A 22,245-nucleotide genomic window follows, 5' to 3' on the forward strand; every position below is an offset into this window, starting at 1 on the left:
TGGAAAGCGGAGATCTTGGGGTTAACAGGCTATTTGAGACCTCATGCTGTGTTTATGGTCCCGCTGAACCAATAGGAAGACTCAAAACTCTTGAAAGTTCTTTGACTTCCTGCCAGCTGTGAGGCTTGTCCCTTCTGGGTGGGACCTTCGCATAGAGGTGTGAATTAACCATGCTTTGGGTTTTACATACAGGCCAAGATTCCTTTGTCTTGGCCACATGTTCCTTTGTCTCTCCGGTCAGCTCAATCTGAGGCCTTTTTGGTTAAATCAGGTTTAACCAGCTTTTTGGTCCCCAACACTGCCTAAAACTTTTGTATAACTGTTATATATACACTGTATATGATTGTGTTTTACTTTAATAATATGCCACTTCACAAACGACATGATATACAGTGAGAAAATTAGTAGCTACAAAACAAAAAGATAGATGTCTACATGATAGTCGGGAGTGGTTATCAAATTATTAAGTACAATCTATAATGGCATTAGCCACAAAATTATTTTAAGTTTTCAGAATGACTTTGGTGCTGCCTTCCCCATTAAATTACTTTTTGTATTTTTCTCAGGTTTCAGTAATATAATGTAACATTTTGGAATAAAAATACAAAAGAGCAGTCCAAAACTGGAGGCCAGAATAGCAAATATCTCCACAGCAACGCTGAACTTCCCAGGGGAGCTGACATATGCTGGGATAAAAGTGATCCATACGGCACAGAATATCAGCATGCTAAAGGTGATAAATTTGGCTTCATTGAAGTTATCAGGCAGTTTTCGAGCCAGAAAAGCAAGAATGAAACATAACATGGCCAGAAGTCCTATGTACCCAAGTACTGCCCAAAAACCTACAGCTGAGCCCAGAGCACACTCTAAAATGATTTTGTCCTTGAATTCCTTAAAATTCTTAAATGGAAAAGGAGGAGAAATTGTTAACCAGAGGATACATATGATAACTTGTATTAGAGTGAAACCCAGAACACTGAGTTTCTGCTGAGCAGGCCCAAAAAATTTCATTACATTACTACCTGGAAGTCTGGCTTTGAAGGCCATTAACACCACTATTGTTTTCCCCAGAACACAAGAGATACAGAGGACAAAGGTGATGCCGAATGCCGTGTGTCGCAGCATGCAGGACCACTCAGAGGGCCGGCCTATGAAGGTCAGAGAACACAGGAAACACAGAGTCAAGGAGAAGAGCAGCAGGAAGCTCAGCTCAGAGTTGTTGGCCCTGACAATAGGAGTTTTCCTGTATCTGAAGAAAATGAATGCCACAACAGCAGTGATGCATGTTCCAAATAAGGATGCTGCAGTGAGCAGCGCTCCCATAATCTCTTCATATGATAGAAACTCTGCCTCCTTCTTCACACAAGCATCTCTTCTCTCATTTGACCAGAACTCAGGGTGGCATCTCACACATGTAGTAGAATCTGAAAAATAATATTAAAGCAATTATTAGACCTAATACATTTGTATTTTGTTTTGTTTCGGTCATATATCTTTTCTATGCATACAAGACTGACACTACATGAATACGAGAAAAATGGACAACCATATCATAGCTACATGGTTTCATCATGAATGATCTGGATGTTAAGTACAACATACAGTATCAGTATTATTAATTAATTTCTGTTTGTTTTGTTTTATTTTAATAAGCTGTATATGTGTTATTTCTTAGACGGTATAATGCTGTTGTGTTTGTCAAATGTCAATTTTCAGTGCTGTAGCACAAACACAATTTACTTCACTCAGTTTTAGGGAGAGTTATCAAACCCTCAGAAGTTGAGACCCAAACTACCTGCATACTCAGACACCTGTAAGAGGTGAGAAAATACTGTAGGCCTTTTTGTTATTTTAAGTGATCTGACCAAGGACCATTTTCTTTATTACTCTATGTATCAGTATTTGTCTGATTTTAGTTGTATTGATTCATGACATATATATAAATAATAATAAATAAATAAATATATAAATTTTGTGTTTGCGTTTAAAACTACATACTTACTGTATCAGGTCTGCAGGAACTCCCTAATGCTTTTCAAATCACATTAAAGGACAATTTCTCAAAAACAATGTAAACATGAAACATTTAAGACTTTTGTTTTGGCTGTACCTGTAATGTTACTTATTTCTCCCTCTGCACATCTTAAACAGTCATAGCAGCAGACAGGCTTTCCTTTCTGGAGAACCTTGCGAGTTCCTGGAGGACATTTCTCACTACAAACTGACAAAGGAACCTGCATGAACAAAAACAACTATGAAAAACAAATGTATGGGTGTTTGCTTTGACAAGGTGTTGTCTGTCAGCCGTTTTTTCATTTGTCATGCATGAAAACTAAACATGATCATAAATAACAACTAATAACTTATACAATAATTTACTGTACTTAACAGTTAAAGTGATCACATTGCAGCTTACCTGTTGTGAGTTCTGTGCCCAAATTAAAGACTTATTTTGCAGATTCAGCTGTTTGTCTGCAGGTACAGATGCATCATAAAGACCAACTGTGACAAAGTCCACAATACCATGTTCTGTTGGCTGCCAGTTTATAATTTCATACTTTGCTGCTGGGTCTCCATTCTCATTAAAGTAAACCTCATCTCCTTCCTTAGTTTTGAACTTAATTTTTTTTATGTGCTGTAAAATCTAAGAAGATATGGATCCATATGTATCATTATCTGACCAACATGTAGGCCTGTTGGCTCAACAGCATGATAGACTGACAGCACTTGTTATGTTTCATTAAATTTAAACAATTCTCCTTGTTAATGTGACATACTGTTAAAACTATAATTTAAGTATTTGGTTTTAAACTCACCGTAAATGGATCTAGCTGCACCTTGTTGTTACAGGTTTTGTTACAGCTGAGAATATTATGAAGTGCGTTGGCCACAGCATACACTCCTTTATAAAGATTGTTAAAGATTGGCATGAGCGACATATCAGTGAAGCTGTTTTGCACTCCAGTCAGATCTTCATGGCCAGTACACTCTCTCTGATTCCCTGCTGAAGATTTTGACTGTTTGAACTTACAGCTAAATAATGTCTCCCAAAACTCTGGAAACATTTCATTACTAGATGAATTAAGCAGCTTCACATCCAACATGAAGTCTCTCATGCCACTGACATGTGCTTTGGGGATGGACAGGCCTATGGCACCATCCAGAATGTGATGCCTATCCATGGCTGCAATTTGGGAATCAAAGATCCAGCCCTCACTGCCTACCCACTGGTACCCAGTCAGTTTGTGGTTGGACAACTCTTGAATTAGCAAATCAATATCCATGAGGGAAAGGAAAGCGACAATTACCATGGAAGTAGAAGCCTTAATAATTTCAATTATCGTTTGTATTTTGTCTGGTGGATCTGTTCTAAAGAAAGATACAGAGTACTCCAGACAGATACCCAGCTTCTGGGCGGATTCTGTGAAAGTGGCCATGCCATTGTTGCCATAATCATCATTTGTTCTAATAGCTCCAACCCAAGTCCAACCAAAGTGCTTGACCAACTGGGCCAGAGCTCTGCTCTGGTAGTAATCACTGGGTATTGTTCTGAGAAAGGATGGGTACTTGGTTTTATCACTGATACAAGCACAAGTAGCAAAGTGGCTGATCTAAAAGGAAAAAAGAAAAATATAAAACGATTTTAAAACCTTATTTTGCAATGACCAACTGAAAGAATTCCATTCTTACCCACCATTGGGATATGAAAGGGTCCAATTACAGTAGATATAGCCATGCAAGGAGAGGAAGAGGTTTCTCCCATAATGGCCTGCACTTGTGCAGGTCTGGTACATGGTGCCTTGTTGAGTGCAGATAACACCTCATTATCATTAGTCAAGGCCAGTGCAACCCTCACACTTCTGGCAATGGAGCCACAAGCATCATATATCTTATAGCCCAGAGAGATACCTGGCAGTAGGTCTGTGCTGTTATTAATCTCCTCTATGGCAAAGAGCATAGCCTGGGCAAACTGGAAATCTCTGAAATTCAAACTTGATGCAGACAGTTATAAATAGTTGGAATTTGCCCATGAAAAAGAAACAATAACATAGTAAATTAAACTTTGTTTAATAGCTACAACAGGGAGTTTTATGAATATTAATTCTTATTTTAAAAGTTTGACTTTATCATTTATACATTTTAAATCTAAATGCATACGATATAATTTACCTAGTGCAGTCCAGTGGCAATGGTTTTTGTGTGTAGGTGTCCTGTCTGTCGTTCCAGCTGGTGTGGAAAGAGAAGATTCCCCCCAACATAATGTCCCCATTCTTAAATAGCTGGGGGTTCTCAGGATCCCCTCTCTGCCTGCACACTGGCTCCTCAGCCTGAGAGAAAGATGCCACCAGCAACAGCTGTAAGAGTGCCCAACCCTGTTCTGGCCATTTCTGTGTGGATGTCATACTGTCTAGAGCTAAACCACTGGGTGGTATCACATGTACCGTAACGTAAATCCAAAACTTGCACTGGTATTTGTACATTTTGAAGCAGCATGGGAAATAATAATAGAACAGTGATGTTTTATCTCTGTAGAATTACAAGGTGTTGCGAGATGAAGGAGGTGCTCAGGTAGCAAAAGGGGTGTGGGTTTAAGCAAACACAGCAGGTATGAAAGCTTCCCCCATTTTATTTTTATTTTCTTTAATTATGGCTGTGTCACTGCTTATAAAAAAATAAAATAAAAATCAAATCTTGGAGGCACCTGGATAGCTCACCTGGCAGAGCGTCGTCCCATGTCCAAAGGTTTAGTCCTTACCACTTATCTAGTCTTGAACCTTCTCTCCACCAAAATGACAGGCCTGTTTCCATGTTGGCTTTAATAGTCAAAGCCATAGGCTCCAATGATATATTAATACATAGATATACAAGAGAGTGTTCTGTTTTGGTATTGTTGGATCTCAGTGCAGTTTTTAACTTTTTTTGCATGGCAGCTAGATTTTTGCGATATCACTAAAGAATCGCAGGGTCACATATCACAAGAAAATCCATCTTTTCAGGTTTCAAGTGAATGCGTTTGTGTCAGATCAGCAGCGGACTGAACCAATCTGTGCCCTGTGAGGAGCTACTGACAGCTACGGTCATACGGTCATGGTATAGGAGTGTGGCCGCCACGACCGTTTCTGCCAAACAGTAATGGCAGAAATGATAGACACATGGTCCATCCACGGTCCTGGTGATTTTTGAAAATGCCTTCCCTTTTCCATACAATTTCAAACCATCTGGTGTGTCAGATAAGCTTTTGACACTGTGGACCATATAATTCTAATCAACAAATTTAGGCAGTGGGTGTGTATGTTTTGGTTCTCCTTTTATCTTTATGATTGAAGTTTGTCAATTGCAGTTGGCAACTATTCCTCCTCATCTGATCCTTGGTCAGATTCTATATGCCCATTATATGCTTCCCCTTAAACAGAAAATACGACACTTAGGTACAACCTACCAGCCAAGGTATCTACTATCACTGCTTTGCAGATGATATTCATCTATATATTTAATTTAAGCCTTTAAAATTTAGCAAAATTGCCCATACATTGCCATTCTCCATCCATTCACAAGATGCACTCAGACTCTAACACCTGTCCCAGTCACCTGACTCTTACTTATACCTGCTCACCTGTCTCCACTTTCCCTCATCAGCCCTCCAATATATTTTCGGGCCAGTGCCTCATTTTCCAGCCATTTGTGCCTGAACCTATACCTGTCCCTGTTCTTGAAATGTATCTGTTACCGTCACCAAGTGCTGCTGATTTGGTGACATCACACGGAGCTCTGTAGCTGGCGTCACGTGCAGCAGGCTGTCCCCTATTTCCGTAAGAAATCACAAGTATCGGTGTGCATACATGTCTGTACGATATCCGACGAACCCATTGTTGAGAAGGCGTGTAATGTTACTTCAATTATTTTTCAAATTAGCTGAGGTTCTCCACAATGTTTTCATGAACCCCTGCAATGCAGTAGTACCCCACAAGGTATTAGTTCCCCTGGTAAGAATCACTTTTTTTCAGACAATAAACATGCAACTTTGTGGCAACCATTTGGTGAAGGCCCTTCCTTCTTTCAAAATGACAATGTTGTAGTGATTATTTTGTTTTGAGTTTGTTCTTTGTCACCTTGGTGTTGACTGGGGGAATCTTTAACGCTTGTTTGTTCCAATAAACCAAAAAATATCCAAGAGAGTAGGGTTGAAAAATATATGTTCCTTTATTACAACAGATCCTTTATCTGGTACATAAATTAGGCAGACTGAATAATTTAATGTGCAAAATACAGAGGAGCAGCAGATTGTGCAACAGTTTGCAACAAGGTCAAAAAGCTGTGTGCTCCCAGTCAGCCACACCTCTACCCACGTCACCTTCCTATTTAATGACTTTTGACCTGTGAAGGGCACAACTTAAGAAGAACAGAACAAACATTATCATAACGAATAATCAAACAAAATAAAAGTTTAAGGAATGGCTCCTACAAATGTTTTCCTGCATGAAGCCAGGTCCATGGAAATTGGCAGTTAGTACGGAGGAATCTGACTTGCCTGCACAGAGCCCTGGCCTCAACCCCATCAGAAAACCTTGGTTTACATTTTCAATTTGGTTCAACTGTAACACACCCAACATCAGTGCCCAACATTATTTCTAATAAATACTTGGTTGAATGGAAGAAAATCCCTGCAGCAAAGTTTAGAAATCATGTGGACAGTCTTCACAGAAGAGTGTTGTAGCTGCATATTATTCTCATGGTTTTGGAGTGATATGTTCAGCAGTGATACAGGGGTGTAATGTTTGGGTAACCACGTCATTTTGGCCATCTCAGATAGATAGATAGATAGATAGATAGATAGATAGATAGATAGATAGATAGATAGATAGATAGATAGATAATATCTATATGCTAATACTGTTCAATAGAAAACCAGAAAATGGGGAGAACAGGCAAAGGCAAAATAATAACATATTTTGTTATGTTATTCATTGTAAAGTTATTGGCAAAACTAAACTTCATGGTCTATTTTAGATTGCCTCTCCAACCATTTAGCACATCACATTAAGTGTTGAATACCCTTCCCACATTTTAAAAACAAAGGCATAGAAACTTATATTCAATGTCTTTCTTTCTTTAATTCAATATTAAAGTTTGTTAAGTTTAAAAGGCAGTATCATGGCCAAATGCTTCAGGGCACAGTCTTGACAAAGGCCTCAAGTTCTCCAGTAGAGATCTTAAGGGGATCATGATGCAACAGACCTGATGGCGGGAAGTTTCCATTGTAAGCTGAAAGGACAGGTGTGGAGGCAGGCTGGAGACACTTGGAACTCTAGAGGGAGTTTGTTAGTTTGTTAGAACGCTTGTGAGTGGGAAGAGCCTGGGGCACCTGCACTTCACCACATGTATTCCTACTAAATCAGCTCCCAAAAGACATAACCTCTGGAGAGAAGTGTTCATAAACTAACAAGCATCTAGCACACAAACAGCAATTTCTTTTTAATTAAAGAGGAGCCTAAAAGGCACATCAGCTGACTAATAAGCATCCCTTTGACTGAAAAATATCAATAACACCAAATTAAATATCATATGGTCCAATGCTTTGCTTAATCAGGTATGTTGAATTGTTTATTTTAATCAGTTGTCAAAAGTGTAACTTTAATTCCCTTATCCAAATGCAGAGTTCCCTAAGAATAATGTGACATGTAGGGTAAAATTATAGAAAATGAAATGTGAATGTGAAAAATGATTTAACAATAATTCATGGATGAGGATTATCATTGTGTAAACACACAAATATATTGTTTTAATATTTCAGCTTCTATTATTTACACAGTTAATCTTTCTGGCTTGTAAAGATATATTTGGAAAAAAGGGAAGAAAATGACAGAATGAAGAAAAAAAATCAGCCCATATTAGTAAGATGTTTAAGTTGTCCATTTACTGCCTTAAAATTGCATTGACAAAGGTGTTGTGGGTAATACATGTTATGGTGCGCAACCTTTAAACCCATTTTGTACGATGTAAAGCACAGATTGCACAAAAAAAGCATAATTCTTTTTATGAGTGGAAGTCTATACTCCTCCCAACCTTTATGACCTGTTCATCACAGTTTTAAAATGAAGATATACTGGTAAATCATACCATTAATACATACATTAATAAATGTTTGTATAAACTGTACATTGTTATGGTTCCGGCATTTTGCCTTGTGTTTTGTGCCATTTCTGTTATTTCCTTGTGGTTTTCTGTATGTTGTATGTATGTGTTTGTTGGTTATTCTGTATTGTGTAGGTTTTGGTTAATTCCTGTGTTCCCTGTTCTCCCTGGTGTTGTGTCAAGTTTCTGTGTTCAGTTGATTTCATGTTTTCTGTCTGTTTTTCCTGTTTCCTGTTTTATTTTGATAGTCTGGTTTTCTGTCTTGTCCAATTTACTTCCTGTGTTTGCCCTCCTTTGTTGATTGTCCTGCCCCTCCCTGATGTGTTCCACCTGCTGTATCACCTGTCCCTCATTTGTTCGTTACCTCATGTATTTAACCTCTGTGAATCCTTTTGTGTCTTGTCAGATCGTTTTGTATCCGTGCCCTTGTGTTGCTTCCCTATGCCCTGTCTCTGTTCCTGTGTCAGTTTACTCCTTCCTGTGCTTTGCCCGTCAGTTTATTTTTGTGAGTTTTCCAGTCTTTATACTGCCGCTTTGTGTTACAATAAATCTCAGAGTCCAACCATCTCCTGCCTGCCTGCCTCTCTCTGCGTTTGGGTCCACGTTCCCTGCTTCCTCATCACATACATATTGTTTATATATAAGAATGCCTCACATTGTGCATCACGACAAAGAAATGTATAAAGTTCAAAAAATGCCTTTAAAGTGGCTATATGTAACGTTCAGTTTGTGTTGATTTCAGCTGTAGTGTTTTTACTACACTTGTTGTCGTAAAGGTCTTTTCTTTATGGTGCTGTATTACCCACTGTATTACTTAGTTAGCGTCAGGTTATGTAGTTGCGATGAATGTTTTGCTGAGAGAATACGTTACAGATGCATTGTCGCATTTCAAGCGTTGCATACGGTAACTTAGCCTGGATGTATCGTTAGCTAAAGCAGGTAACGTTATTACTGTCACTGTGTCACGAGCCAAAGCATTAATAGTTTGTTGTAGCAACCAACATAATTGATTAATATAGCACATTTCATGAAACCCAAGGACGCTTTACACAAGTACAGGAGGACAAGGGAAAAGAAAATATTAGGCCAACACAATCACAGATTAAAAGGAATAACACGTACGCCTTCTCCGTGAACCATCACCTTATCGTGGTGGAGAGGTTTGTGTGTCTCTGTGAACCTGAGGGCTGTGTTGTCTGGAGCTTTGTGCTCCTGGTAGGGTCTCCCAAGGCAAAGTGGTCTCAGGTGAGGGGCCAGACAAAGAATGGTTCAAAAACCCCAATGAAGAAGCAAGGTAGAGATGGAGTGACCCTGCCCGGAGGAAGCCCGGGGCCCCCGTCTGGAGCCAGGCCCAGACGGCGGGCTCGTCGGCGAGCGCCTGGTGGCCGGGTTTGCCACGGAGCCCGGCCGGGCACAGCCCGAACAAGCTACGTGGCTCCCATCTCTCCAGCCCATGGGCCCACCACCTGTGGGAGGAACCGTTGGGGTCGGGTGCGATGCCACATGGGTGGCAGTGAAGGTCAGGGGCCTCTCGACGGACCAGACCCGGGCGGCAGACGCTGGCTCTGGGGGCGTGGGCGTCACCTCTCTGTGGGGAAGGAGCGGAACTGGTGCGGGAGGTGGGCGCTACCGGTTAGATCTGGTGGGGCTTACCTCTCACGCACAGTCTCGGTTCTGGAACCATACTCCTGGATAGGGGTTGGACTCTTTTCTTCTCCGGAGTTGCCCAGGGTGTGAGGCGCCGGGCGGGGTGGGGATACTCACAAGCCCCGGCTGAGCGCCGCTGTGTTGGAGTTTACCCCGGTGGACGAGAGGGTCGCCTCCCCACGCCTGCGGGTTGTGGGGAAAACTCTGACTGTTGTTTGTGCATATGCACCAAACAGGAGTTCGGAGTATTCGGCCTTCTTGGAGACCTTGACTGGAGTCCTGCATGGGGCTCCAGTGGGGGACTCCATTGTTCTGCTGGGGGACTTCAACGCACACGTGGGCAATGATGGAGACACCTGAGAGGCGTGATTGGGAGGAACGGCCTCCCTGATCTAAACCAGAGTGGTTGTTTGTTGTTGGACTTCTGTGCTAGTCATGGATTGTCTATAACGAACACCATGTTCGAACATAGGGATGCTCATAAGTGTACCTGGTACCAGAGCACCCTAGGTCAAGGTCAATGATCGATTTCATAATCGTTTCATCTGATCTGAGGCCGTATGTTTTGGACACTCGGGTGAAGAGAGGGGCAGAGCTGTCAACCGATCACCATCTGGTGGTGAGTTGGGTCAGGGGGTGGGGAAGACTCTGGACAGACCTGGTAAGCCCAAGCGTGTAGTGCGGGTAAATTGGGAGCGTCTGGAGGAGGCCCTGTCCGACAGACTTTCAACTCACACCTCCGGGCGGAGCTTTTCGTGCATCCCTGTGGAGGCTGGGGGCATTGAACCCGAGTGGACAATGTTCAAAGTTTCCATTGCTGAAGCTGCGGCGAGGAGCTGTGGTCTTAGGATCTTAGGTGCCTCAAGGGGCGGTAACCCACGAACACCGTGGTGGACACCAGTGGTCAGGGAAGCCGTCCGACTGAAGAAGGAGTCCTTCCGGGATATGTTATCTCGGAGGACTCCGGAGGCAGTTGCAGGGTACCGAGGGGCCGAAGGGCTGCAGCCTCTGCCGTGAAAGAGGCAAAGCAGCGGGTGTGGGAGAAGTTTGAGAAGACATGGAGAAGGACTTTCGGTCGGCACCAAAGTGTTTCTGGAAAACTGTTCGCCACCTCAGGAGGGGGGGCGGGGAACCATCCAAGCTGTGTACAGTAAGGATGGGACACTGTTGACCTCCACTGAGGAGGTAATAGGGCGGTGGAGGGAGCACTTTGAGGAACTCCTGAATCCGACTAATACGCCCTCTATGTTAGAGGCAGAGCTGGAGGATAACGGGGATTGTCGTCGATTTCCCAGGCGGAAGTCACTGATGTAGTCAAACAACTACACAGTGGCAAAGCCCCGGGATTGATGAGATCCGTCCAGAAATGCTCAAGGCTCTGGGTGTGGAGGGGTTGTCCTGGTTGACACGCCTCTTCAACATTGCGTGGAAGTCTGGGACGGTGCCAAAGGAGTGGCAGACTGGGGTGGTGGTTCCTCTTTTAAAAAGGGGGACCAGAGGGTGTGTGCCAATTATAGGGGTATCACACTTCTCAGCCTCCCTGGTAAAGTCTACTCCAAGGTGCTGGAAAGGAGGGTTCGGCCGATAGTCGAACCTCGGGTTGAGGAGGAACAATGCGGATTCCGTCCTGGTCGTGGAACAACGGACCAGCTCTTCACTCTCGCAAGGATCCTGGAGGGAGCCTGGGAGTATGCCCAACCGGTCTACATGTGTTTTGTGGATTTGGAGAAGGCGTATGACCGGGTCCCCGGGAGATACTGTGGGAGGTGCTGCGGGAGTATGGGGTGAGGGGTCTCTACTCAGGGCCATCCAATCTCTGTATGACCAAAGTGAGAGCTGTGTCCGGGTTCTCGGTAGTAAGTCGGACTCGTTTCAGGTGAGGGTTGGCCTCCGCCAGGGCTGCGCTTTGTCACCAATCCTGTTTGTAATATTTATGGACAGGATATCGAGGCGTAGTCGGGGTGGGGAGGGGTTGCAGTTTGGTGGGCTGGGGATCTCATCGCTGCTCTTTGCAGATGATGTGGTCCTGATGGCATCATCGGCCTGCGACCTTCAGCACTCACTGGATCGGTTCGCAACCGAGTGTGAAGCGGTTGGGATGAGGATCAGCACCTCTAAATCGGAGGCCATGGTTCTCAGCAGGAAACCGATGGAATGCCTTCTCCAGGTAGGGAATGAGTCCTTACCCCAAGTGAAGGAGTTCAAGTACCTTGGGGTTTTGTTCATGAGTGAGGGGACAATGGAGCGGGAGATTGGTCGGAGAATCGGCGCAGCGGGTGCGGTATTGCATTCAATCTATCGCACCGTTGTGGACGAAAAAGAGAGCTGAGCCAGAAGGCAAAGCTCTCGATCTACCGGTCAGTTTTCGTTCCTACCCTCACCTATGGTCATGAAGGCTGGGTCATGACCGAAAGAACGAGATCCAGGGTACAAGCGGCGAAATGGGTTTCCTCAGGAGGGTGGCTGGCGTCTCCCTTAGAGATAGGGTGAGAAGCTCAGTCATCCGTGAGGAGCTCGGAGAGAGCCGCTGCTCGCTGCGTCGAAAGGAGCCAGTTGAGGTGGTTCGGGCATCTGGTAAGGATGCCCCTGGGCGCCTCCCTAGGGAGGTGTTCCAGGCACGTCCAGCTGGGAGGAGGCCTCGGGGAAGACCCAGGACTAGGTGGAGGGATTATATCTCCAACCTGGCCTGGGAACTCAGGATCCCCAGTCGGAGCTGGTTAATGTTGCTCGGGAAAGGGAAGTTTGGGGTCCCCTGCTGGAGCTGCTCCCCCCGCGACCCGACACCGGATAAGCGGACGAAGATGGATGGATGGATGGATGGATGGAACACGTACGCGCTAAATGGAAGTGGGATGTAATTTAATGTTGATGAACAACCACATCGTGCATTGTAAAGTAATTTTATGAATGAAATAGACATATTGAGAGCCAATTCGGGGTCAGATGCGAATCATTTACAATCCCATAATAGTCTCCATCTATTGAAAGCCTGGCCAAGATTGACTCGTTTCACACGTTATCTTTCATTTTCCCTTTAATCTTATAGTTGATCTTTGTTTATTTCCTTTTTCTATGATGGCCCTGCCATGGTCTATCAGCCATAACTGCAGAATATAACTTTTTTAAATAAAAGTAAAAAATACAATTAGACCTATTTAAATCTCCTGCTACCTTTTACCTGCATACTCACTAACCCGGTCTTTTCCGGTGTTTCGCCAAAAACTGTGACCCATAAGAATTTGTGCTCTGTAGCCTTGTCTACCTGTCGATAATAATTTTGTGACATCACCGGAAATTTGTACCCGGGCAAAGGCATTATTAAAAAATATATAAAAATAGCTTTTTGTTTCGTTTACTGTTACAGGTTATTTATGATCATCAGATGAACAATTATACAGTTTCAGAAACATTTAAAAGTTACATATAGTCACTTTGAAATTCAAGAATTTTATTTAGTTTTGAATTGTATCAATTAATTTTTTACATGTTCAGCAAAAGTGGAAGTAGCTGAATATGTTCATAAATAATATGGATGTGTAAAGTGTAATTAACATATCTTAGCAAAGGTGCCATACATTCAATTTGTCATTATTCCATAATTTTTTTATTATAAAATACTGATATGTGAGCGACAGAAGCAGACGCTAAATGAAGTTTGAACTGAGTTTCTTGCTGAAAATATGAGGAAATATTTGGAAAACAGAATAGACCCTGTATATCTGTTTTCATAAGATGTCTTTTTTCGTAAACAAAATAATTAATGCCCTTCCCCTGTTTTAGCTCTTATAGTAGGCTACATTATAATGGGGTACTTTCCATAAAATCATCTCTCAATGCAAATCAAACCAGCTATTAGACTAACTGAAATAAAACCATGCCAATCTCTAGGTATGGTGAAGGGTATGTGATGATGTGGGGCTATTTTAATTCCAAAGGCCAAGGGAACTTTATCAGGATGCATAGTATCCTGGATCCATGAAATAACTGGCCTTTAAAAATAAAAATCTGCCTGCCTTTATGGGAATTTAACATAGGGGTGTCTATACTTATACCCCCTGTATTTTAAGGAAGAACATTTATTTATTTACGATACATTATTCATTCACAAAGAAAATTGGTGTTCTCAAAGGTTGGATTTTCCTAATTTTTTTAATGAAGGCATTAGATCAATTTCCAAAAGATTGTTTTATTCCTCTTTTTAGTCAACTTTAGCAGGGGTTCCTATACTCGTGAGCAGTACTGTATCTCTGTGAAAGAAACACTGCAAGCTGCTACAGTTTGCATGTTCAGATTGAAAAGCAGCTCTGACTACAGGAGCCATTTAGCTCAGACTTGTGGAGTACGCATACAGTAGTTTGTGCAGTTGGAGGTGCGATTACCTTCTCACCACAAACGAACTGCTCCCGAGTTTGATTGAAAGTGGACCGAGACCACCTCATCAAGGAGGTCTCGGTACGCTTGTTCGGTCCATCTTTGGTGGGCATCCAAGTGCGATTGCTGCGTTCCCACCTGCCCAAACGTTAAAAACGCCCAAAAGGAGGGAAAACGAACCCTAGTGCGATTTAACCGAACAAAATAAGGCAGGTGTGAAAGCCCCCTAAAAGTATTAGTTATGCAGAATGGAATGGCAGTTTTCAGAGTGTTATATTACAATATATAGTTGGTTACTGTGAAGCACTTGTTCCTATTTCATACATTGTTTGACAGTTTAATGTACAATGATGCATAATATTTGATAACTTATCAGATGTTGTGTACAAAAAACTTGATCTGTAAGGTAACTAGTAACTACACTTTCCATGGCACAATGATGTCACAATACTAGACCCAATCAAGACTGTCCGGTATTACTGATTGGTTAGTACAGTAAGAGGCTCACCGTGCTGTCAACTAAGATTATAAAATGTTGCATTTAAGTCTGCTTTGACCCTGGCATGACTGGGTAGCTTTGCCCCATCAACATTTGGGAGTGGAAAATGTCAGAAGTGATAGCAGGGCTGATTTTCATGGGTCTGCTGTTGGCATTTGGAGCAGCGGATGGAGCAGCGGAGAGGGAAGCTCCTTTCTGTCAGATCCTCGGGAGTCTAGAGTTCCCTCTGCTGTCGAAAGAGGGAGATGTTATGATCGGGGGAGCCTTTTCCATTCACAGCAAAATCACACAACCTCCACTTTCCTTTACAGAGAAACCAACACGTCTCACATGTTCAAGGTAATTTCCAAGATTTGTTGAAAAATATTTTCCTATGAGTTCTGTCACAGTGAATACAAGTTTGTATTTTTCTCTTCTTCTCTTATCTCAGTGTCAACCTCAGGGAGTTTCGATTTGCACAGACCATGATCTTTGCAATTGAGGAAATAAACAAAAGTGAATTTCTTCTTCCCAATGTTTCAATCGGATACCGTATTTATGACAACTGTGGCTCAACGGTATCCTCAATGCGTGCTGTGATGGCCCTGCTGAACAGTGATGAGTGGACTGCGGGAAAGAGCTGTTCTAGTCAATCAGCTGTTCATGCAATTATCGGGGAGTCTGAATCCTCCTCAACCATTGTGCTTTCCCGCACTACTGGACCATTTAAAATACCAGTGGTAAGATTGATGTCTGTGTGTATCAATGTGTGTATTACATGCAAACTTTTCTTATTCTTTCTCTCTTTTTGTGTATTCTCAGATAAGTCATTCAGCAACTTGTGAGTGTTTGAGCAACAGGAACGAGTATCCCTCTTTCTTTCGAACCATTGCCAGCGACCTCCATCAAAGCAGAGCCCTCGCCCAGCTGGTCAAGCACTTTGGCTGGACCTGGGTCGGGGCAGTCAACAGCGACAGTGACTATGGCAACAATGGCATGGCCATCTTCCTAGCTGCAGCCCAGGAAGAAGGAGTGTGTGTTGAGTATACAGAGAAATTTCACAGGGAAGAACCAGAAAAACTCATGAAAGTGGTAGAAGTGATCCAAAAGAGCACTGCCCGGGTCATTGTTGGTTTCCTGGCCCATGTAGAGATGAACAACCTTCTAGAGCAGTTGAGTCTGCACAACATCACAGGTCTGCAGTTTGTTGGTGTGGAGGCCTGGATCACTGCTGACAGCCTTGTGACTCCTACCAGCTTTAGTGTGCTGGGAGGTTCACTGGGTTTTGCTGTGCAAAAGGCCAATGTCAGTGGTCTGGATGATTTTTTAATTAAAGATTTCTGGGAGACAGAGTTTAAGTGCAAGGAGACAAATGGGGCCACCATGACAGAAACACCACAATGCAAAGAAAAAAACGATCTGATTGACCTTAAACATTATGATGATGATGTGGCAGAGCTGAGATACTCCAGTAACATCTACAAAGCCATCTATGCTGTGGCCCATTCTCTGCATAGCATTCTAAAGTGCTTCAAAAGTCAGGGTTGTGACCACACTGTAAAGGTTACTCCCTGGCAGGTAAAAAGAACAGATTACTAAACAGTTTATTTCTTAGCTCTGGTCATTTCTATATTGACGTATTGTCTTACTGCTTTTTAGGTCGTGGAGTCTTTGAAGCAGGTGAATTTTACCATTAAGAACGGGGACCAGGTGTGGTTTGACAGCACTGGAGCAGCTGTTGCTCGGTATGAGGTGGTGAACTGGCAGCGTGGATCAGATGACTCAGTCCAATTTAAACCTGTCGGCTATTATGACGCCTCCCTACCCCCTGGACAGAAGTTTGTCCTCAAGACTGAAGCCATCATTTGGCCTGGAGAGAAGACAGAGGCAAATATCATAATTCACTGTAAAATCTACATTGATGTAATGCAGGGCTTTGACAGGTAGTTTGACAATATTTCATCTTGAATGATTATTAAAAATGTAATATCTGTTATCTTTTTTAATTCAAAGTTGCCTGTGTCAGTGTGCAGTGAGAGCTGTCATCCTGGAACGTATAAAGTCCTTCAGAAAGGAAAGCCAGTCTGTTGCTATGACTGTATACCATGTGCAGAGGGAGAAATCAGCAACAGCACAGGTATATGTACCGCTGACCTTTACTATGACAAATTGCATACATTGTTTACTCTCCACACTCTGTGTTTCATGTTAAAATCCACTATTGTACAGTCTCTTATTTACGTTTTTCGGATGTAAGTGATAAAATTACAATAATAGTGACAATATTTCTATTACAGATTCTAATGACTGCAAAAAGTGTCCTGAGGAGTATTGGTCCAATCAAAACAGAGATGCATGTGTACTGAAAAATGTTGAGTTCCTCTACTTCACTGAGGTTATGGGTATAATACTTGTGTTTTTCACTTTGTTTGGTGCGCTTCTTACATTAATTGTGGCCACTATATTCTTGTTCAATAAGGACTCTCCCTTGGTAAAGGCCAACAACTCTGAGCTGAGCTTCCTGCTGCTCTTCTCCTTGACTCTGTGTTTCCTGTGTTCTCTGACCTTCATAGGCCGGCCCTCTGAGTGGTCCTGCATGCTGCGACACACAGCATTCGGCATCACCTTTGTTCTCTGTATCTCTTGTGTTCTGGGGAAAACTTTAGTGGTGTTAATGGCCTTCAGGGCCACACTTCCAGGTAGTAATATCATGAAATGGTTTGGGCCTGCACAGCAGAGACTCACTGTTCTGACTTTCACTCTTATACAGGTTATAATTTGCATACTTTGGCTGATAATCAACCCTCCTTTTCCTTTCAAAAATATGAAACACTATAAGGACAAAATAATTCTTGAGTGCGCCCTGGGATCACCTGTAGGGTTCTGGGTTGTGTTAGGATACATAGGGTTCCTTGCTGTCCTATGTTTTGTACTTGCCTTTTTGGCTAGAAAGTTACCTGATAATTTTAATGAGGCCAAGCTCATCACCTTCAGCATGCTGATATTCTGTGCAGTCTGGATCACATTTATCCCAGCATATGTCAGCTCTCCAGGGAAGTTCACTGTGGCTGTGGAGATATTTGCTATGCTGGCCTCCAGTTATGGGCTACTTCTCTCTATATTTGCACCAAAATGCTTCATAATTGTATTCAAACCTAAACTGAACACAAAAAAACATCTGATGGGGAAAATGGGATCCGATTAAATCTCAATTAGCTTGCGAATTGGCTTTGATTTTTTTCATTGACCTGAGCACACTATTAATTTATATGTATTATTCAGCTTTCCTTTGTTTGTATCAAAATCTACACAAAAGCTACAAAGCAACAATATTTTTGATAAAGGCAATTCAACATGGTTGACTGTAAGATAAACTCTTACTTCTTTTAGATCATTGATTGAATCTATATCTGCTGCTACAATAAAGACGTAAACAAATAATAATAATGTTTGAATTTCATATAAATGAATAAAAACTTTAAAAACTATCCACTTCCGGTCTCCTTATTTTAATTAGCAAAAATAGGCCCTGCACAGACCATTGCTGATTGTGGTCTGAGTGATCGGATCTCAATCCATCCTCAATGTCTCATCCACTAAGCTGTCCGCTTGTGATCCAATTAAGACTTCACCATGTACACTGTCGTCACTCAAGTACAATATGCACATATATTACAAAAACGTGAGTAAAAAGGCTTTGTCATTATAAAAAATACAACTTGAAAAGAACCTCAACTTGACACTATAGCCTCTCCCACACAGACTGTTCTGGCTTTAGTACCCCAAAATATACAGTAGATAACGAAATTAAATTGAATCAGGTTGGGAGTTAAGGGCCTTGCTTAAGGGCACAATAGTGGTATGTGGCTTGAAAGGGAAACCAAAAGTCACATGCAAGCATAAGATATAGATATAGAATATTTACTGAGCATATTTTCAGGGTTTTATTACAACATAACTATTAAGGCTGTAATGTCACAGGAAATACAAACAGGAAAAAAAGCACATTACTACACTAATATACATGCTAACAACCACTGAATCATAATGAATGAATGGTTTATTTTCGTGTCTGATCGCTTACACAGCCCGTCTATTATAGGTTTATCCAGACACATTTTAAAGAAACTTATTTAAATAAAATAAGTACATAAAGTACATAAACACAAAAAAACAACATATAAATACAAGCAGGGTACAAACGTAAAGTAAACATTTCAACATGAAACATGAACATTAAGAATAAATGATGCTACAAATAGAAAATAAACAGATTAGGCAAATACTGTAGATATTCCAAATAAGTAGTAAGGGCGGAAAAACTGGAGAGAGAGCAAGAGTGACATGGAAAGAGAGAGAGAGATAGAGAGAGGATGAGGTTGTACATAAGTTTTCATACATTTGATTGAGCACAGACATGTGGTGTTTAGCATAACAATTAGCATGTTAGCACCATCCACCACCATAATGTCCACACCGTAAACAACTTCATTGGCACTGAGCATTGGCATTGTACTTAATCTTGAGGTGTAGAATCATCCAATATAGACGTAACCCTTAAGGAATACCAGGCTGACATATTATGTTTTCATGTATTGATTTATTAACATAAACATGTTGTTTAATATTAAATAAACACATTATATGATAGCATGTATGCTTACAACCACACTCCCAACACACACACATAAACACACACAATGCATATGGTTGAGCACAGACAAGAGGAGTTGAGTGATTTAATTGTTTAGTTTACACTGATGTACTACTCCCTGCCTCTGCACATATATACTGCACCATGCAATTCATACAGCATATTCTAAAACTATATTCTTCATCACCATGTTCTTTACATGAATATCAGTGTCAGGGTAGTCTATATCCACAACATTCCACTTTTGGAATTGCTCCGATGCTGCAGGAAATTCCACCGGAGGCATGTCTTTTGTTTCCTTCCGCTTTCTTTGTGTTGGAATTTTAAACTCCGAAGGATTTATGAGGACTATGGTTAACTGCTCCTCAGATCTTTGCAGGGTAAATTGAGACAGTTAGCTAGACTATCTGTCCAATCTGAGTTTTCTCTCGAACAACTACAACAACTTTTGAACGTACACGTTCCACCGAAACAAGTTCCTTCCCTGAGGCTATTTTGCAGCGGCTCCGTGCAGAGCCCTGACGATTGTTATTGGTTTAAAGAAATGCCAATAAACCAGAGCACATTTTTCTCCCATCCTGGATTGCTATGTGGACTAGCCAGCGTGTGGAGTCTGGCAAAGTGAGACTAGTGTCAGGGCAATACACTCTTGTGTACTAATTTTAGGTATCTGGGTCTGAAACTTGTGTTCTCCGGTTTCCTCCCACAGTCCAAAGACAGTCAGGCATTTATAATTGTTAATTGTTGACTCTAAAATGACTTCCCGTTTTTCCCTTTTCATTTTACTTTCAAAAAGTAATTAGTTACAGTTACAAATTACTTCTCCCAAAAAGTAATGAGTTAGTAACTCAGTTACCACATTGTAAAAGTAATTAGTTACTCAGCAAAGTAACTGTGACGTTATTTTTTATATTCTATAATGCTATTACGTTCTATAACATCTTTAACGTCAAATATGTTTATATTAACTGATTGAAGAATAAAAACACTATATACAGTATTTTTTTTTTTAATTTATATTTAGGATAGCTCTGAATGACTCAGACTCCACAGTGTACAAGGGTAGCATGTTTTCAACAACGTAACTTGCAATCAATGTGTTCAGCTCGGCCTTGGTCACCTGTTGCTGACCCGAAAAATCGAGCGTTGCTTGTTTTAACAGAGTGTCTCCGTCTCCGTCTCCTTCGCTGGAGCTCACGCTAGCTGCATTTGGGCTTGGGGTTGGGTTAGCAGCAGCAACAAGTGTCGTGTTAGCATGTGTTGATGTGAGGAGCTTCATAAGATTGAAGTTGCTTGAGGCAGACGTGGATAAAGTCTTTTTTCCTGGGCATAGCATGCATGTTACATAAACATTCTTGCCTTTAATTTCAATGAGCAAGAAGTAGTGCCGGTACTTCCAGTTCGAGAATGCTACCTTTGAATTTCTCTGGCTCGTCGCCATTGTCGCTGTCTTGTGTTTAGTGGTAGTCAGAGCGTGCAGCGAGACAGCGTGAGTAGGGCATCTGCCCACCCAGCCAATCACCATCGCATTTGCAACGGTGTCATCATCCCCCCTGGTTCTCTCCAGGCAGCTGATGTGTAGCCAAAGCCTGACAGCTCGCGCTTCATTCAACCAAATTGTAGTAACGCGCCACTTTACATTTTCAGTAACAGTAACGGAGTTGCAACGATGGGAAAAGTAATTAATTAGATTACTCCGTTACTGAAAAAATAACGCCGTTAGCAGAGGTGGGTATTAACGAGTTACATTTACTCCGTTACATTTACTTGAGTAAGTTTTTGAAAAAATTATACTTCTAAGAGTAGTTTTAAATCACTATACTTTTTACTTTTACTTGAGTAGATTTGTGAAGAAGAAACTGTACTCTTACTCCGCTAAATTAGGCTACAATAAGCTTGTTACTTTTCTTTTTACCTCTTTGGTATTCTACGCGTCATTGTTTTTATCCCCCCGCGTACGCCTCATTTTAATGTTTTATTTTGACAGAGAGAGAGACTTCCGCCAAAGGCTCTACCACGTGACTGTGTTTTACCAATCAAACGTAGTTGTACAGTCTCATCACGTGACCGTACTCAATCTCAGCGGCGGGACCGGACCATGGATGTATTAAGAGAACGGACGGGTCAGCTTTACAGTCCTAGCAAAGTCGTAGTTCAATCAACCCAGGATTTCCCAATCTAGAGACACGCACGTTCACATAAAAGAGGCGATGTTTGAACAACATGACCAATAGCCACATATTTTACATAAGAAGAGCAAACTATAATTCTACATAAATATGAAGAACACAGACACGGTATTAAGGGCAAAATGCAATACAGTCGCTGCTTCATAAAACAGGACAGCTGTCAAAAAAAAATAGGCGACACTGTAGATGCGTAAATCATAACACTTCCCCATCAGTCAGGCACAAGATCTGACCATAATTACACTCGTCCTTTCCATAAACTGTCGTTGCTTTAGCCTATTTGCAGTTGCAACCCTGGCAGTGGAAGCAATCATGAGAGCAAATAAAAAATATATGAAAAATATAGGCCTAATTCAAACCGCTGTGCGCATTGGCTCAAGAAGCCAAGAAATAGCCGATATGTAATTCCCTCCCATTAAAATCTATATATTTCATAAATATATCCATCAGGGAATGGTAACAGGGTTGTCGGTCTCTAAATGTTTTTTGTATGAGCGCACCCCTCTCGTTCTCTCTCCCTCTCTCTCTCTCTCTCCGCGCACCGAGCTCCAGCTGATCTATAAGAACGGTGACGCCGTTATTAATCGAGTATTGATTGGTCATTAGGCGGTGCTTTTACACCGGTTCATCTCTGATCTCCAACATAACCCGCTCCCGACCAGGTTAGGTGTCCAGCATAAGTTACCATGGCGATTGAACCCGGTATCAAGTGATCCACCTTTGTGATACAGAAAACCCTGGGTTGAACCTGAAGTTACCTCGTTAACCCCAAA

At 41.8% G+C, this 22,245-nt stretch overlaps 2 protein-coding genes across 2 annotated transcripts; one reads left to right on the top strand and one right to left on the bottom strand.

The window, feature by feature from the left end:
• Positions 1-510: 510 nt before the first annotated feature.
• On the bottom strand, positions 511-4,274 carry LOC114550966 (extracellular calcium-sensing receptor-like). Its single transcript, XM_028572000.1, has 6 exons — positions 4,171-4,274; positions 3,695-3,992; positions 2,817-3,611; positions 2,417-2,644; positions 2,111-2,234; positions 511-1,424 (listed from the first exon to the last, which is right to left on the bottom strand). The coding sequence occupies exons 1-6, from the start codon at positions 4,257-4,259 to the stop codon at positions 511-513; spliced, it is 2,448 nt and encodes an 815-aa protein (XP_028427801.1). The 5' UTR covers positions 4,260-4,274.
• A 10,482-nt stretch (positions 4,275-14,756) lies between these two features.
• On the top strand, positions 14,757-17,834 carry LOC114552283 (extracellular calcium-sensing receptor-like). The gene is made up of 6 exons (XM_028572952.1): positions 14,757-14,989; positions 15,081-15,369; positions 15,452-16,207; positions 16,289-16,516; positions 16,643-16,766; positions 16,927-17,834. The coding sequence occupies exons 1-6, from the start codon at positions 14,757-14,759 to the stop codon at positions 17,832-17,834; spliced, it is 2,538 nt and encodes an 845-aa protein (XP_028428753.1).
• The last annotated feature ends 4,411 nt before the right edge of the window (positions 17,835-22,245 follow it).

Source organism: Perca flavescens, chromosome 3 (assembly GCF_004354835.1).
Source record: "Perca flavescens isolate YP-PL-M2 chromosome 3, PFLA_1.0, whole genome shotgun sequence".
In the NCBI taxonomy this organism is placed as follows: Eukaryota; Metazoa; Chordata; class Actinopteri; order Perciformes; family Percidae; genus Perca; species Perca flavescens.

Excerpts from the sequence above, each read along its gene's own strand:
- LOC114550966 (XM_028572000.1), bottom strand. The coding sequence starts at position 4,259 with ATGTTGGGGGGAATCTTCTCTTTCCACACCAGCTGGAACGACAGACAG. Across the intron at positions 3,612-3,694 it reads GACCCTTTCATATCCCAATG|ATCAGCCACTTTGCTACTTG; the intron begins GTGGGTAAGAAT and ends TTTTCCTTTTAG. Across the intron at positions 2,645-2,816 it reads TGCAGCTAGATCCATTTACG|ATTTTACAGCACATAAAAAA; the intron begins GTGAGTTTAAAA and ends ATATCTTCTTAG.
- LOC114552283 (XM_028572952.1), top strand. The coding sequence starts at position 14,757 with ATGTCAGAAGTGATAGCAGGGCTGATTTTCATGGGTCTGCTGTTGGCA. Across the intron at positions 14,990-15,080 it reads ACACGTCTCACATGTTCAAG|TGTCAACCTCAGGGAGTTTC; the intron begins GTAATTTCCAAG and ends CTCTTATCTCAG. Across the intron at positions 16,767-16,926 it reads AGAAATCAGCAACAGCACAG|ATTCTAATGACTGCAAAAAG; the intron begins GTATATGTACCG and ends TTTCTATTACAG.